This window comes from Salvelinus fontinalis, chromosome 33 (genome assembly GCF_029448725.1).
Source record: "Salvelinus fontinalis isolate EN_2023a chromosome 33, ASM2944872v1, whole genome shotgun sequence".
Taxonomy (NCBI): domain Eukaryota; kingdom Metazoa; phylum Chordata; class Actinopteri; order Salmoniformes; family Salmonidae; genus Salvelinus; species Salvelinus fontinalis.
This window is the reverse complement of record NC_074697.1, coordinates 49,800,454-49,818,851: the sequence shown is the minus strand read 5'-3', so window position 1 is coordinate 49,818,851 and position 18,398 is coordinate 49,800,454. Positions and strand designations below refer to the sequence as shown.

The 18,398-nt window shown below is 40.4% G+C and overlaps 1 protein-coding gene across 3 annotated transcripts in view; it reads right to left on the bottom strand.

The window, feature by feature from the left end:
- LOC129832482 (fibroblast growth factor 12-like) overlaps window positions 1–18,398 on the bottom strand; it is a 111,054-nt gene that overhangs the window by 60,178 nt on the left and 32,478 nt on the right. The window contains exon 1 of one of the 3 annotated variants that reach the window (XM_055896588.1): window positions 12,663–13,321. The exons of the other annotated variants lie outside the window; for them this stretch is intronic. Within the exon in view, the coding sequence (XP_055752563.1) occupies window positions 12,663–12,753 (91 nt within the window). The 5' untranslated portion in view covers window positions 12,754–13,321. Of the gene's footprint in view, window positions 1–12,662; window positions 13,322–18,398 lie in introns of those variants that run through there. 3 annotated transcript variants of the gene reach the window in all.

The following is an 18,398-nucleotide window of genomic DNA, read 5'->3' as shown; positions in this document are numbered from 1 at the left end:
AAAGTAATAATGTCATAGTCAATGTTTGTCTAAATTTCCTGAATCAGAAATTAACTTAACTAAACTGTTGTTCTGATCAGTCCTCTCGAGGGCATCATGAAAGAGACTACAGATGGTGTCTTGATGCATGGCAGGGATAATTCGGCCGAGAACGGTGGGAACCTCAAACTTCTAACCGGCTGAAGAAGAGCGAGAAAGGCGTTCAATACGGCCCTGTCTGCACCACTTCTACTGTGAGGCCTGAGTCCGAGCCAGTAACCGGTGTACAGCAGCCAATCGAAGCTATCAACTGTTTTTTCTCTCAGGAGTGCGCATGGAGAGAGATCCGTTCCAAAACATATATTATGTTGCTGGTATACTGGTTGATGAATGGACAAGACATAATGAGTGATAAAGATGGTGGCGGCCCAGGTGAGACATTGAAATTGGGACATTATCATGGGCCATCCACTGGTTGGTCAACTGTGCCCATAATTGATTTAGACTTCTGCAAAATTGTTTATTTTGGGGTATCAGGTTGATTGAGGATGTCTACACTGCTAAATTTATAGTACTTTAGATTAAGAATGCATTACTAATGCATACTAATCTGTAATTATAATCATGATTGTTTTTCTTTTGTTTAACCTTTATTTAACTAGGCAATTCAGTTAAGAACAAATTCCACACATCTATTGTTTGTCATGTAGAGTAAGGGGGTGTATCTTTGCTATAAAATATCTTTGTATCCTTTGTGTCGGGGCTCTCAACAAATCATCTAAGGGTGGTTTGTCAACCAGCCATCGTTATTGCAGAACACTCACATCCTTCACTTGTGTGTGTATGGTGTGACATGCTTTCCTTATTAATACATTTTGAAAAAAGTAATATCCTGATTGGTGATTGACCTCGTCTCTCCTCATTATTGATTAGAATTTCCACGCCAATGTGGAAGATGAGGTCTGCAGTAGGGGGGAGTGAGGGCTAAGAGCCTTTTATAAATAAGATAATGAAGGAAGGCTTGCTCATGAAAGTTTTAGAAAGCATCTATGACAAGTCAGGACAGGTCATTTCACTGAGCAGCCATTACAAACACAGGCTGTAAAACAGTGACCACTAAGGTCATTGAGTAAGGCCAGTGTGTCTATGTATGCGGATGATTCAACACTATATACGTCAGCTACTACAACGACTCAAACACTTAACTAAGAGCCACATCTTCAATCTAGGCCTACTAGAAAGTGTGTGCCCTCAGGCCTGGAGGGAACTAAAAGTAATTCCCCTTACCTAAGAATAGTAAAGCCCCTTTACTGGCTCAGATAGCCAACCAATCAGCCAGTTACCAACCTTTAGTAAACTTTTGGGGGAAAAATGTGTTTGACCAGATACAATGCTATTTACCAGTAAATAAATTGACGACAGACTTTCAGCACACTTATAGCGAAGGACATTCAAAAAGCACAGCACTACCACAAATTACTGATTGGCTGAGAAATTGATGATAAAATGATTGTCGGGGCTGTTTTGTTAGACTTCAGTGCAGCTCTTGACATTATTGGTCATAGTCTGCTGCTGGAAAAACATATGTGTTATGGCTTCAGACCTCTGCTATATTGTGGATAAAGAGTTACCTGTCTAACAGAACACAGAGGGTGTTCATTAACTTCATCGGGACAGGGGGCAGCGTTTCCACTTTGAACAAATTGCGTGCCCAAACGGAATTTCCTCCTACTCTGCCCCAAAAGGTAATACATGCATATTATTATTACTATTGTATAGAAAACACTCTGACGTTTCTAAAATTGTTTGAATTATGTCTGTGAGTATAACAGAACTCATTTGGCAGACAACCTGAGAAGAAGTTCAAACAGAAAGTGAGAACTTGATTTTCAAAACAGTGCCAAATGATACTATACCCTTTATAGTTATGGATGAACAAACACTTCCTAGGGCTTCCACTAGATGTCACCGTCTTTAGATTTTGGTTATATGATTCTACTATAAAGGAGGGGCTCATAGGAGCTATTTTACTGAGTGGTCTTCAGAAACTCTGTCTCTTTTGGCGCGCTCACGAGAGAGAGTGCTCTCGTTCCAATGCTCTTTCTTCAGACAAAGAAATTCTCCGGTTGGATCCTTATTGATGATTAATGTAAAACACATACTAAATATGGATTACATACATCATTTGACTTGTTTCTATGACCTGTAACTGAACTTTTTGAGTTTTTGTCTGGAGGGATTGCTCGTGCGTCATGAAAATGGATTCCTGGGCTGAACATGCTAACAACAAGTAGCTAAATGATGGGCTTTATGGAACTTTTCAGTCATTTATTGTCGATCTGGGAATCCTGGGAGTGCCTTCTGATGAAGTTATTCGAAGGTAAGTGCATATTTATAGTGTTTCTGTAGCTTTTGTTGACGCCAAAATGGCGACTATTTCTTTGGCTGGATTGTGCTCTGAGTGCCTTTCTCAGATTATTCTTTTTCCGTAAAGTTTATTTTGAAATCTGACTCAGCGGTTGCATAGAGGATAAGTTTATCTTTAATTATGTGAATAACACTTGCATCTTTTATCAATGTTTATTATGAGTATTTCTGCAAAATCACCTGATGTTTTGGAATCAAAACATTACTGCACGTAACGCGCCAATGTAAACTGAGATTTTATATATATATATATATGCACATTATCGAACAAAACATAAATGTATTGTGTAACATGATGTTATATGACTCATCTGATGAAGATGTTCAAAGGTTAGTGATTAATTTTATCTCTATTTGTGGGTTTTGTGAAAGCTATGTTGGCTGTGCTTTTTTGGATTTGGTGGTGAGCTAACATAAATATATGTTGTGTTTTCGCTGTAAAACGTTTTTTTTTTTAATCGGACATGTTGGCTGGATTCACAAGATGTTTATCTTTCATTTGCTGTATTGAACTTGTTAATGTGTGAAAGTTAAATATTTCAACAACAAAAAATTTGAATTTCCCGCGCTGCCTTTTCAGTGGAATGTCCTAGACCGGTTAATGGAAGCCTATCCAACATAATCCAGGTAGAATCAGGAATTCCCCAGGGCAGCTGTCTAGGCCCCTTACTTTCTTCAATCTTTACTAATGACATGCCACTGGCTTGAAGTAAGGCCAGTGTGTCTATGTATGTAGATGACTCAAAACTATACACGTCAGCTACTACAGCAACTTAAATGACTGCAACACTTAACAAAGAGCTGCAGTTAGTTTCAGAATGGGTGGTAAGGAATAAGTTAATCCTAAATATTTCAAAAACTAAAAGCATTGTATTTGGGACAAATCATTCACTAAACTTAAACTAAATCTTGTAGTGAATAATGTGGAAATTGAGCAAGTTGAGGTGACTAAACTGCTTGGAGTAACCCTGGATTTTAAACGTATGGTCAAAACGTATTGATACAACAGTAGCTAAAGTGGGGAGAAGTCTGTCCAAAATAAAGCGCTGTTCTGCCTTAACAGCACTATCAACAAGGCAGGTCCTACAGGCCCTAGTTTTGTCGCACCTGGATTACTGTTCAGTTGTGTGGTCAGGTGCCACAAAGAGGGACTTAGGAAAATTGGCTCAGAACAAAGCAGCACAGCTTGCCCTTAGATGCACACAGAGAGCTAACATGAATAATATGCAAGTCAATCTCTCCTGGCTCAAAGTGGTGGAGAGATTGACTTCATCACTACTTGTATTTGTGAGAGGTATTGATGTTGAATGCACCAAGCTGTCCGTTTTAACTACTGGCACACAACTCGGACACCCATACATTCCCCACAAGTCCAGAACAGACTATGGTAACTCAGGCAAGTCAGTAAAATTATATTTAAAAAAAAAAAAAAAAACGGATAAAAATACACTTTATGGAACAACGGGGACTGTGAAGAAACAAACAAAGCCACAGACACATGCATACAAACACAAGATAACATGCGCACTATACACACAAGGATTTTGTGTTGTAGATGTGGTAGTAGAATAGGGGCCTGAGGGCACACATTGTGTTGTAAATGTATTGTAATGTTTTAAAAATTGGATAACTGCCTTAATTTTGCTGGGTCCCCGGAAGAGTAGCTCCTGCCTTGGCAGCAGCTAACGGGGATCCATAATAAATACAAATGTGTACCCCTCTATATTCCTGTGTCGAATTGAACAACTTACAGTATACTCACACCCCCTCCTCTCTCTCCATCTCTCCCTCGCAACAATGTCACAGGGTGCTTTGGTAAACATTCTTTCATTCTTGCTCTTTAGAATATCTGTCGTTCATACAGTGTGATAAGAACAGCAGCTCAAGCCCACATAGAAATTGACAGTGCTTTTCTCACTCAAGAGCACCAAGAGTAGCAGAAATCTGTTGCATTGATACGAATTCCACTTCCTCAACCAACAATTTATCTATTTGTTTCTCAAATAGATCAAGACACAAAAAAATACACACTCAGCGTACATATGCATTCATTATTTCTGCAGGCCAGCATGGCACGTCTGTCTCTCTCAACCCCCTGCTCCTTTTTTCTCTCTTCCTCCCACACCTCCTCGCTCCCCTCATTTTCCCCCACCTCTAAACATTTATGGGAAACCAAAACAAGACGTGGCTTGAATGACATATCAGTCTATTAAGTCAATGTTCGAAAACATCAAAACCTCAGCTGCAGCAGTAAAAACATTTCAGTGAGACTGCAGACTACTGCAAGGATTACATAATGGAACATAAAGGCAGTAAAGGAGTGAGAGGCACAGTCAGTCACTCCCTCGGCCAGGTGTCATGTTCCTGATGGCAGAAAGATTGCTCTGTCAGGGGATGCTGTGACAGACAGTTGCCATGGTAAGAGAACTGGGTCTCTCTCCCTCTGTCCCTCCCTCAGTATGATGGTGATGAGACAGACGAGATGCAGATGGCCTTAAGATTAGTTCTGTTGCGCCAGGTAAGCGTCATCAAGCACAGTGAAAAAGATGTCTAATACTATTTGGACCCAGGTCTGAACTGGATGTGATATGTGTGGTTGTCTCACCTAGCTATCTTAAGGTGCTATTTTAAGTCGCTCTGGATAAGCACATCTGCTAAATCACTTAGATGTCAAATGTAAACGTTGTTTGACATACAGATCTCATATTAACAGTATTGATTCATAAAAAAATATATAGGTATACTGATGTATACAAATGTATCCTTTTTAGTTCTTTATTAAAAGTATTATTTGTTACATTTGACTGTGTAAAACCTATCAGTACTACTTATTTATCTGAGAGAGATGCAAATATATAGTGTTTTGGGGACCACAACAGGATTATTAGTTTTTTCTAACACACGTTTGTTATTGAACAAGCCCATGCCATGATTAGATAATGAAAAAAAACACACCAAGCTCTTTCATAAGTTCTTTAAACAATAAAAGCTAATTTACCAACATTTCTGAAAATGTATAGCGTTTTGGAAACTCTTCATATCTCATTATCTGAGCAGAACTAACAAATTCTCAATTAGGGCCATTTTATCATTTAAACCCAACCTGAAATAAAATGTCCTACTCTCCAAGGCATGTCTTCACTGTAGATGGAGTCCTAGAAATGTGGCCTTATTATGCCTACTTTGGTGTGTCCTCTCCAATTGAGTGAAACAAATCGAATTGTATTTGTCACATACGCAGAATACAACTGGTGTAGACTTTACTGTGAAAATGCTTGCTTACGAGCCCTTGCCAACAATACAGAGGTTAAATGTTTTTATTGTAACACAAGAGGAATAAAATAAAAATACACAAGAATGAAGCTATATACAGGGAGTATGAGGTAGATACACTACATGACCAAAGGTATGTGGACACCTGCTCATTGAACATCTCATTCCAAAATCATGGGCATTAATATGAAGTTGGTCCCGCCTTTGCTGCTATACCAGCCTCCACTCTTCTGGGATGGCTTTCCACTAGATGTTGGAACATTGCTGTGGGGACTTGCTTAAATTCAGCCCCAAGAGCATTAGTGAGGTTGGGCACAGATGTTGGGCGATTAGGCCTGGCTCGCAGTCGGCGTTCCAATTCATCCAAAAGGTGTTCGATAGGGTTGAGGTCGGGATTCTTTGCAGACCAGTCAAGTTCAACACCGATCTCAACAAACCGTTTCTGTATGGACCTCGCTTTGTGCACAGGGGCATTGCCATGCTGAAACAGTAAAGGGCTTTCCCCAAACTGTTGCCACAAAGTTGGAAGCGCAGAATAATCTAGAACGTCATAGCATGCTGTAGCGTTAAGATTTCCCTTCACTGGAACTATGGGGCCTAGCCCGAAATATGAAAAAACAGCCCCAGACCATTATTCCTCCTCCACAAAACTTTACAGTTGGCACTATGCATTCGGGCAGGTAGCGTTCTCCTAGCATCCGCTAAACCAAGATTTGTGCGTTGGACTGCCAGATGGTGAAGCGTGATTAACTTCTTCGTGGTAGGGGGCAGCATTTCCACTTTTGGATAAATAGCGTGCCCAATTTCACCTTCCTTCTACTCATCCCCAGAATATAATATATGCATATTATTAGTAGATTTGGATAGAAAACACTCTGAAGTTTCTAAAACTGTTTGAATCATGTCTGTGAGCATAACAGAACTTATGTAGCAGGCAAAACCCCGAGGACAAACCATTCCGAAATGTAATTTTTTTGAGGTCACTGTCTTTTCAATGAGTTTTCATTGGGACACCAGATTTCTAAGGGACTTGTTTGCAGTTCCTAAGGCTTCCACTGGATGTCACCAGTCTTTGGAAATTGTTTGAGATTATTCCTTTGTGTACTGAAGAAGTACGGCCATCGTAAATGAGGGTCACTTGAAGTAAATTGTTTGAGAGGCACATTACCAAAAAAGTTGCATCAGTTTGTTTTCTTTTTGTATTGAACACAGTTCATCCCGTCTTCAAATTGATCGATTATTAACGTTTTTTAAAAACTAACGTTGTGTTACAAAAGTAGTTTGAAATGTTTTGGTAAAGTTTACATGTAACTTTTGATATATTTTGTAGTGACGTTGCGCAAGTTGGAAGCTGTGTTTTTCTGGATGAAACGCGCCAAATAAATTGACATTTTGGATATATATCGACGGAATTAATCGAACAAAAGGACCATTTGTGATGTTTATGGGACATATTGGAGTGCCAACAAAAGAATTTCGTCAAAGGTAAGGCATGAATTATATTTTTGCGTTTTGTGTCGTGCCTGCAGTGTTGAAATATGCTAATCTTTGTTTACTGTTGTGCTATCATCAGATAATAGCATCTTATGCTTTCGCCGAAAAGCCTTTTTGAATTCTGACACGTTGGCTGGATTCACAACGAGTGTAGCTTTAATTTGGTATCTTACATGTGTGATTTAATGAAAGTTTGATTTTTATATCATTTTATTTGAATATGGCGCTCTGTATTTTCCCTGGCTATTGGCCAGGTGGGACGATTGCGTTCCACCTACCCCAGAGAGGTTAATCACTCCAGAGAAGGCGTTTCCACTGCTCTAGAGTCCAATGGCAGCAAGCTTTACACTACTCCAGCTGACTCTTGACATTGCGCATAGTGATCTTAGGCTTGTGTGTGTCTGTTCGACCATGGAAACCCATTTCATGAAGCTCCCAACGTATAGTTATTGTTCTGACGTTGCTTCGAGAGGCAGTTTGCAATTCAATAGTGAGTGTTACAACCGTGGACAGACAATTTTTACTTGCTTCAGCATTCGACTGTCCCATTCTGTGAGCTTGTGTGGTCTCCCACTTCACAGCTGAGCCATTGTTGCTCTTAGACGTTTCCACTTCACAATAACAGCACTTACAGTTTACCGGGGCAGCTCTATCAGGGCAGAAATTTGACGAACAGATGTGTTGGAAAGTTGCCATCCTATGACAGTGCCATGTTTAAAAAGTCTCTGCCAGTGTTTAAACCATTCTACTGCCAATGTTTGTCTATGGAGATTGCATGTCTGTCAGCAATGGGTGTGGCTGAAATGGGCAGAATCCACTAATTTGAAGGGGTGTCCACATACTTTTACATATATAGTGTACGTACACAGGCAGGGTAAAGTGACAAGACTTGATGATACATAATAATAGCAGCAGCAGTAGCAGCAGCAAATGATGTGTAAAGGTGTGTGTGTGTGTGTATTTTTTATATATTGAATATTTAAAAAATACAATATACTTGCAGTGAAGCCGTTCAACAACTATCACATTATTCATCTAACAGACTCACATCCAGAGCGACACAGAGAAGGAACCAGGGTAAACGCCCTGCTCAAGGACCCGAACCAGCAATCCATCAGCCACTGGCCCAAGCTCCCAACCGCCAGCTTTACAAACACCCCCCACAGTTCCCCAACAGCTGCCCCTCAACCATCCAAATTTACATACACCTTAGCCAAATACATTTAAACTCAGTTTCACAATTCCTGACATTTAATCCTAGTAAAAATTCCCTGTCTTAGGTCAGTTAGGTTCACCACTTTATTTGAAGAATGTGAAATGTCAGAATAATAGTAGAGAGAATGACTTCTTTCAGCTTGGGTTTCTTTCATCACATTCCCAGGGTGCAGAAGTTTACATACACTCAATTAGTATTTGGTAGCATTGCCTTTAAATTGTTTAACTTGGGTCAAACATTTCGGGTAGCCTTCCACAAGCTTCCCACAATAAGTTGGGTGAATTTTGGCCCATTCCTCCTGACAGAGCTGGTGTAACTGACTCAGGATTGTAGGCCTCCATCTTCACTGACATTTTCAACCTGTCCCTGACTGAGTCTGTAATACCAACATGTTTCAAGCAGACCACCATAGTCCCTGTGCCCAAGAACACTAAGGTAACCTGCCTAAATGACTACCGACCCGTAGCACTCACGTCTGTAGCCATGAAGTGCTTTGAAAGGCTGGATCTTGGACTTCCTGACGGGCCGCCCCCAGGTGGTAAGGATAGGGAACAACACATCCACAACACGGGAGCCCCTCAGGGGTGCGTGCTCAGTCCCCTCCTGTACTCCCTGTTCACTCATGACTGCACGGCCAGGCACAACTCCAACACCATCTTAAAGTTTTCCGATGACACAATAGTGGTAGGCCTGATCATCAACAACGATGAGACAGCCTATAGGGAGGAGGTCAGAGACCTGGCCGTGTGGTGCCAGGATAACAACCTATCCCTCAACGTGATCAAGACAAAGGAGATGATCGTGGGCTACAGGAAAAGGAGGGCCGAGCACGTCCCCATTCTCATCGACGGGGCTGTAGTGGAGCAGGTTGAGAGCTTCAAGTTCCTTGGTGTCCACATCACCAACAAAATATCATGTTCCAAACACACTAAGACAGTTGTGAAGAGGGAGCGACAATGCCTATTCCCCCTCAGGAGATTGAAAAGATTTGATATGGGTCCTCAGATCCTCAAAAGGTTCTATAGTTGCACCATCAAGATCATCCTGACTGGTTGCATCACTGCCTGGTATGGCAACTGCTTAGCCTCCGAATGCAAGGCACCACAGACGATAGTGCCTACGGCGCAGTACTTTTTATTTATTTTTACTTATCACTTTTTTTCAATTTTTTTACTTCTTAAAGCATTGTTGGTTAAGGACTTGTAAGTAAGCATTTCACTAAGGTCTATACCTATTCTATTCGGCGCAGGTGACAAATACAATTTTATTTGAAATCGTGGTCCGTCCCCCCCCCACCCCAGAGTTCCCACCATAAATCCAGAGAATGACAGATTTTGATGACAAAATTTGCCCACAAAGGACCGCTGCGCAACCTTCACAAGGTGAGTCCAAAAGTGTTTTGTATGCTGCTGCATAAATTATATCGTATGCAAGGGAGCATATATAGTATGCATACTGTAGCTAAGAAAGTAATACTAAGTGTATGTTGTGTAGTAAGCTGTTAGTAGCCCACATGCCTCACCCTAATAACTTGGGTCTATTTTCACCAACTGTTCTAACTTGGTGGTGCACATGTAACCTGTTTTAGAAAAATCATTGAATATTGTAAGAGCTTTCATTGTCTGTTTATATGCCCCCTTTATTTATCCTACGGTTCTGACTTGTTGTACAGGGAGTACACGAAGAACGGCCCATGTTCAGAATTCTGTCGCTGTACTTTTTAAAAGTGCTGAACAAATAGTTATATTGACTATGTCCATCGCTCGCTCATTAATGTCTTCATCGAAATTACGGCTTGCCTCTTATCCGCTTGTCGTCCCCTTATGCCGTAGTTTGTACATCTCAATTGTCAGTAGAACCCACATTTGTTTAAGCAAGTCAGCCATATCAGCTATGTTCTTTTTAAAGGCAGTAAATGAGGCTGAATGAACTGTTTCGCTGCCAGACAAAGCTCCACTGAAAGCCAGGTGTAGCAGTGGTAAGGTGTTGGGACTGTGCTGTTGCGACAGCTTTATGTAGGCACTGTTTGAGTGCAATTCCCTCTCTCCACTGGGATTCTCTGCCTCTAACCCTATTACAGGGGCTGAGTCACTGGCTTACTGGTGCTCTTTCATGCCGTCCCACTTGAGTGGGTTGAGTTACTGACGTGATCTTCCTGTCTGGGTTGGCGCTCCCCCTTGGTTTGTGCTGTGGTGGAGATCTTTGTGGGCTATACTCGGCCTTGTCTCAGGATTGTAAGTTGGTGGTTGAAGATATCCCTCTAGTGGTGCGGGGGCTGTGCTTTGGCAAAGTGGGTGGGGTTATATACTTCCTGTTTGGCCCTGTCCGGGGGTATCATCGGATGGGGCCACAGTGTCTCCTGACCCCTCCTGTCTCAACCTCCAGTATTTATGCTGCAGTAGTTTGTGTCGGGGGCTAGGGTCAGTTGGTTATATCTGGAGTACTTCTCCTGTCTTATCCAGTGTCCTGTGTGAATTTAAGTATGCTCTCTCTAATTCTCTCCTTCTCTTTCTTTCTCTCTCTCTGAGAACCTGAGCCCTAGGACCATATGTCAGGACTACCGGGCATGATGACTCCTTGCTGTCCCCAGTCCACCTGGCCTTGCTGCTGTTCCAGTTTCAACTGTTCTGCCTGCGGTTATGGAACCCCTACCTGTCCCAGACCTGCTGCTTTCAACTCTTAATGATCGGCTATGAAAAGCCAACTGACATTTATTCCTGATTATTATTTGACCATGCTCGTCATTTATGAACATTTTGAAAATCTTGGCCATGTTCTGTTATAATCACAGCCAGAAGAGGACTGGCCACCCCTCATAGCCTGGTTCCTCTCTAGGTTTCGGCCTTTCTAGGGAGTTTTTCCTAGCCACCATGCTTCTACACCTGCATTGCTTGCTGTTTGGGGTTTTAGGCTGGGTTTCTGTACATCACTTCGAGATATTAGCTGATGTACGAAGGGCTATATAAAATAAACTTGATTTGATTTGAATTCATGTATTGTTTAGGTGTTGTGTAGTGGCTTTGCTGGCATGCGTCCCACATTTTTTGGTTTTACCCCACCAAGATTCACATGCTAAAATCACCAACGCTCCTCTCCTCATCAGAGACCAGGGTTCAATTCCAGGGCCAGTGCCCCTGTGACAACCTTGTGGCCCCCCTAAATGTGGAGTATGAAATAATTTTTACACAACTAATTTTTGATATCATTCTTTTTAGACAGTGGCAACGATGATGATTGTGAACATGGTCTTTTGCCTGCTAATGCCTGCAATGCAGTGAAGAAAACGATATGACAACAATAACGTCTAATGTAACTGGCCCCTCTAACAGTACAACTGGCCCCAGCTTGGCCCCCCCAGTTGAAATGGTCTAGAACCGCCACTGACTCCAACCTCTCAATCTTTTTCTCCCACTTGCCTGTATCACCTTTGATTTCCTCCCTGTCAAAATACCCTAAGAATATATGTAAATTTTGTTTTATTGAGGTCTTAGTATTAGAAGAAGTAGAAAAAAAACTCTTTGATGTAGTTATTTGAATGTCAGCTACATGCATCTCTCTCTCATTATATATATGTGGGGACACATGGCCAAAAGGTACAAGTAGCATACTGCACAGCCAGCTCCTGTGTCAGTCAATCCATTACTACATAGAAGTCTGCACCCATTTGGCGACTTTGGACATTTTCGCTGGGTGGAATACCAGCACCCCAGAATACAATTCCTGAATGCAGTTGCTTTCTTCCACTGTTTGAAGCAATCTATCCTACACACAATACACTATTGACTTGTGAAACTTTGCACTTGAAAGTCTAGGCTTACATACACCCATTAACGTATCCACACACTGACATACTCCAACGCACAAACATGTCTTCTGATAAAATCACATTGACTTACACATCAAAGACAAGATTATGAAATATTATCATATCAGTGGCATGGCTAATGTATATAGATGCTCACGCTGTATGAAATTACTGCCTCTCAGTAGCCCATTTATGCGACTCCACTGATTTGAATATAAGATGTCAAGCTGGTCGCACTGATTGAGTAAAACTGCTGATAAAAGAGGCATTTTGTTTCAATGGTAATGAGTCGACCATAATGCCTAATTGATTTTTTTTTTTTTTTTCAAATTTACGTCTCTCACTGTTCCTCCCATTGAGACAATTAGACTGCTAAAAGCACACCGTTGCAGAAGCAAATCCCCCCCACGCCACTACTGAGAACAGACTCCGTCGCACTGAAAGAAAGAAGCATGCAAGATGTCTCACCGCTCGTGGTTGTAGTCGACTTCGATCGCTTTCCACAGAGACACTGCAGCATATGCGCACCTTTCTTCAGGAAAAGCCTCAGAATCTTCATTGATTTGGGTTATTGTGTTCCTTCGTCAATTCACGCAATCTGACACGCTCTATTACGATGGAGGTTATTGAAGCATAGCCACCTCATGTCGACCACCGTGCTATCCAATTCTCTGGCTTCCCTCAGCAGATCGAAAACGGCAGAAAAGCCTCGACAAAGGGACGCGATGGATTAGACCGACACATCTTGAGATATTTTTCATTGATAAGAATTCCAACAAAAACACCCATGGCTCCATGAATTGCAAATTATGCTACAAGGACGTCAGAATAATCTCCCATAGCCGGTGCCTCGGTTCGGTTTTACTCTCAGACAAAACGATGTCTCTTCTGGTGCAAGCGCGCACGCCAAAGTTAAACCGCAGGGTAGTGACAGGATCGCCGTGGATGAGGTAATGCGCCTTGTTCATCCTTGGTGGTTGGCTATAGTGGCGCGAAAAGCCTGGGGCGCGAGAGATTCCAGGACATGTCAGGGTGAAAGAGAGGGAAGCTATTGATTATTGAAGTGGCTGCTGTTCCGGATTTGCTGGAAACCTGATTTGCCGTGGCTAAATATACGGATAGTTCTACGCATGTGCAATATTATTTTTTGTAGGTAGCCGCCGGTTGCTCCTCAATGCTCCACTGCCGCTTCCCCAATGAACGCCTTTGTCTGGTGTAGCCTACACACTTCATGTTGTACATAGAGGAGGTCATGGTCGACATGTTTGAACTACTGCGTTCCATGCCTCAGTAGGCTATTAAGAATAAGCTCTATTTCATGTTATTTTTTCAGGTAGGTAGTTAGGCTACATGCAGCTATTGACATGTGCACAAAATAAATTATCAACATGTTTGTACAAACTCGCAAACGCAAAACTAAAGTGGGGAGTTACATCAAGCAGCACATAAAACACAAGCGAGACATGGACACACAGTCTAATTAGCGATTTAATGTTTTATGTTTTAATCGTGATTACAAACATTGGCTAAGCAGAACTGCAATATATGTTACAAAAGACAGAGAATGTTGTATCCTTCATAATGGCCTTGAACGTTTGTTCATTCAAATCGCTGCAGGTTTTTATTTCGGCTGTTCAGAAGTATGAGGCAGAGACATAGGCTATATTGTCATGGTTCAGAAGAAGGTGAGCAAAAGAGAGAAATGTGTGTGAGTAGAATAACACATTCGCAGAACATGATAGTGTAACGACCCTGTGTTTATAAGCGCGGAAATCGACTCTGCCGCTCGAGCATGCTTAAGCGGGAAAGTCGATAGCGCGCCGGACCTCGGGCTAGGAGGTCGAGGGTTCGAGACCTGCTCCCTGCTGTTTCATTACATTGGTGTCAGAAGTGGGATCAGTAGCTGTTTATTATATGTGTGGCCAAGGGGAAAGGGGAGAGTGTGCAAGTAATGCATTTGACTATGAAATCACGTTTAGCTTTTTCTATACTATAGGCAACATTTAAGTATGCCGAGTGATAACATTAGATAAATTGTTTCTAGGAATGTTGGGCTTTTTACATTGAAACGTAGCCTGCAGGTAGCCTGCACTGGGGCCATAGGGCTATCGTCATGTGAATCGTTGGAACAGCTCAACAAGATGATCATATCAAGAGAAGATCATGATATCTGGTTATTTTAGAAGAGTGAAGCCAATACACGGATAGTAGAATCGAACATAGAGGGACCTCCTTTTATCAAATCTGATTCTAAATCTAACCCTAACCCTAACCTTAACCTAATCCCTAACCCTAACCTTAAATTAAGACCAAAAAGCTCATTTTTGTTTTCATGAATTTTTACGATATAGGCCATTTTTACTTTGCTGCTGGCACATCTAGCGGAAATCGCACATCTCTGCCTCCAGGATAAGACTCATTCCAGTATATGTAAACCTGCCCGATATAGGCCTAATACAGGCTACTGATGTCTATTCAGGTGAATGTGCTCACAGCTCCATGCAAGGTAATCATTTAGCCAGGAGGGGGCGGTATCATGCTGAGGACAGAGGCAAATGCAGCTGTCACAGGGGAACCCTGGTTCCCCATCACATCCATCTACATCACAGGAAACGAATTCGGGTGAAAGTGATTTGAAATTTTGGAAAGCACAATGGGGACATATGGCTTATTTCAGTCATGGATCAAATCATTCTGCTGGTGTTTTGACACTTATTCACAAGTTTAAAGGCGGCATTCTAGAATCCACATCTTCACAAGGCAGATGGGTCATAGTAACTGTTAAACTTGACAATGCTATTTTCATCATCTGTAATGTATACGGACATAACTCACATGCTCCTAATAAGACCCTTTTTACCCAATTTACCAGGAAAGTACAGGATTTAAGCAACAAATACTCAAGAGGCTTTTTCTAATTATTTCATGGGATTTTAATGAAACACCTGATGCATCTGCTGATCGTTTTCCTCCTAGAACGAGTCAAAACCCTCAAAATAGTAACATTATCATTACATTATGCAAGGATCTCTGTGTTGAGGATGCCTGGCGCTATTTCAATCTGGATGCTAAGGGTTATACCTGGACCAACAAAACTATATCACATAAATCTAGAATAGATTTATTCCTAATTTCCCCTTTTTTGTTACAATTTGTTATAGATGTAGATCATCAGTTGGCTCCATTTTCTGAAATCACTTGATTTCCCTGAATTTACAAGCTACTAAAAAATCAAAAGGTACTCGAGGATATTGGAAATTAAACAATACACTTCTTAAAGATACTGCTCTCATTGAAAACATCAAATCATTAGCTAAAGATATTTTTGCAAGAAAAGACTTGGGTCATGGAAGTAGATGGGAATTTTTCAAATATAAAGTCAGAGTGGTAGCCATTAAACGCGCCAAAGAGCTGATGCAATTAAAGAACAATAGAGAAAAGGAGATGATGAGCAAGCTTGACAGTTTTCTAAAGAAAGATAATCTATCTGAAGAAGAGGAGTCTGTGTTCAGGTCTTTACAACTAGAATTAGAACAAACTTACACGGATCTGACCTTTGTAAGGTCAAGAGCAAAATGGATCGAAGAGGGGGAAAGAAACACTAGTTACTTTTTTGCACATGAAAAGAGAAACTACAAAATAAAATCTATAACTGCACTCAAAATTAACAATGTTTTATGCAAAGATCCCATTACAATATCATCATTTGTCAATTCCTTTTATGAAAACCTTTACAGCTCTCAATTTCAGGAAGATGGTTGTGAAAGCTACATTTGCCACATTCAGAATTATGTCCCTGTAATTGAGGATGATTTCCACTCAGTTTGCGATTAACCTGTGTCAATTGGAGAAATTAGAGAGGCTCTGAATTCAATGAAAAAGGGGAAATCACCTGGTTCTGATGGCCTGTCAGTTGAATTCTATAGACATTTTTGGGAGTTGCTCGAAGACCCGATTTTCAATATGTTTTAAGATTGCATTAAAAATGGGGAAATGGTCTCCACTATGAAACAGGGCCTTATTTCATTGATTCCGAAGCCTGATAAAGACCCTTCTCTCCTTGACAATTAGAGACCAATTACTTTATTAAATGTTGATTACAAATTGATTGCTCTGGTTTATGCCAAAAGATTAAAGAAAGGAATAGATACCATTATAAATGAGACTCAAACAGGATTTATGAAGGGCTGTCACATAAGCTCTAACATTCGTTTAGTCTTGGACCTTATAGATTATTCAGATGCAATTGACTCAGATGTGGTTGTCCTATTTCTGGACTTCTGTAAAGCCTTTGACACAATTGAACATGAATTTCTCTTTAGGTCTCTTAAACTTTTTGGATTTGGTGAAAATGTTACTAAAGTAATTCGCATGTTTTACAAAGATATAAATAGTTCTGTGCTACTAAACCTTAATACTTCTAAAAGATTTAGTATCAACAGAAGTGTACGACAGAGATGCCCAATTTCGCCATTTTATTCATTTTGGTTGTGGAACTTCTCTCTAGATATTCTGAATGATGCAAATGTGTATAGCTTAACCATTTTTAACAAAGAAATCAAAATTTCCCAACTGGCTGATGATACTACTCTTTTCTTAAGAGACAAAGACCAGGTCGCACATGCCCTTAATGCTATAACGGCATTTTCTATTGCATCAGGATTAATGCTGAATGTTTCTAAATGTGAAATCTTATGTTTATTTGACTCTGATGATAAAGAAATTGAAAATATTCCTGTAAAGGACTGTTAAATATTTAGGAATACATCTGTCAAAAAACCACTTAGACAACATTTGAATTTCTTTCCTAAAATTAAGAGCTAAAAATATATTTAATAATTGGCTACAAAGAGATCTTTCTATACTTGGGAGAGTACTTCTGTCCAAGGCAGTTGGACTGTCTCGTTTTGTGTACCCCTCATTATCGTTATGTGTAAATCCAGCTACTTGTAAAGAGATCAATAAGAACTTTGACTTCATCTGGAAAAATAAGTCTCACAAACTAAAAAAATCTGTCATTTCTAAACAAAGAGCTGAAGGCGGTCTAGAAGTGTTGGATTTTGTTGACATAAATAACACTTTCAAGATAAACTGGTTGAAAAAATGTTTGATCGATACTGATTCAATATGGTATTTCATTCCAAATAATGTTTTTAATAAATGGGGAGGTCTTCAATTTTTACTGAAATGTAATTATATTCCTGAAAGATTACCTGCTAAATTGGCTAGGTTTCACCAACAAGCTTTACTGGCCTGGAAAATATGTTTCCTGCACAATTTTTCCCCTCATAAAGCTCTTTTGTGGAATAATTCAGACATAACTGTAAGGAATAAGTCATTGTTCTACCCCAGCTGGCATGAGAGGAATATTGACTTTGTTCTTGATATTTTCGACAACAAGGGTAATATTCTCACATATGAACAATTTATAACATTGAAAGAGTTTCCAATACCTTTCAGATAGTTTATTTCTGTGATCAAAGCTGTTCCCAGTGGTCTAACTACACTTATGAAAAGTCATCTTAATTTTGGGAATGATCACAAAGTTTATCCAGAACTCAGATTGGAAGGCGTGGGCTTACTTGAGAAATCTTGTTGTAATAAATATATGACAAATTCTTCATTCACAAAGGAAAGTTTTTCTGGAACATGCTTATTCCTCACATTGTCTGGAAAAATGCATGGTTAAAGGCCTTACAAATACTGTATACCAAACAAAGTTACGGAAGTGCACTTCAAAATTGTACATAAGATATATCCATGTAATTCTATGATTTCCAAATTTGTGGCTATTGATGATATCTGCGTTTTCTGTGAAAACGAAGGTGAGAATCTGTCTCACTGTCACGTTCTGACCTTAGTTCCTTTGTTATGTCTTTATTTTAGTTTGGTCAGTGCGTGAGTTGGGGTGGGCATTCTATGTTGTTTTTTCTATGTTTTGTTCTATTGTTCTATTTCTATGTGTTTGGCCTAGTATGGTTCTCAATCAGAGGCAGGTGTCAGTCATTGTCTCTGATTGGGAGCCATATTTAGGTATCCTGTTTTCTATTGTGTTTTGTGGGTGGTTGTTTCCTGTGTTAGTACCATACGGGACTGTTTCGGTTGTTTGTACTTTTGTTATTTTGTTCAGTGTTCTGTTGAGTTATTAAATATCTCATTATGGACAATTACCACGCTGCACATTGGTCCGATCCTTGCTACTAC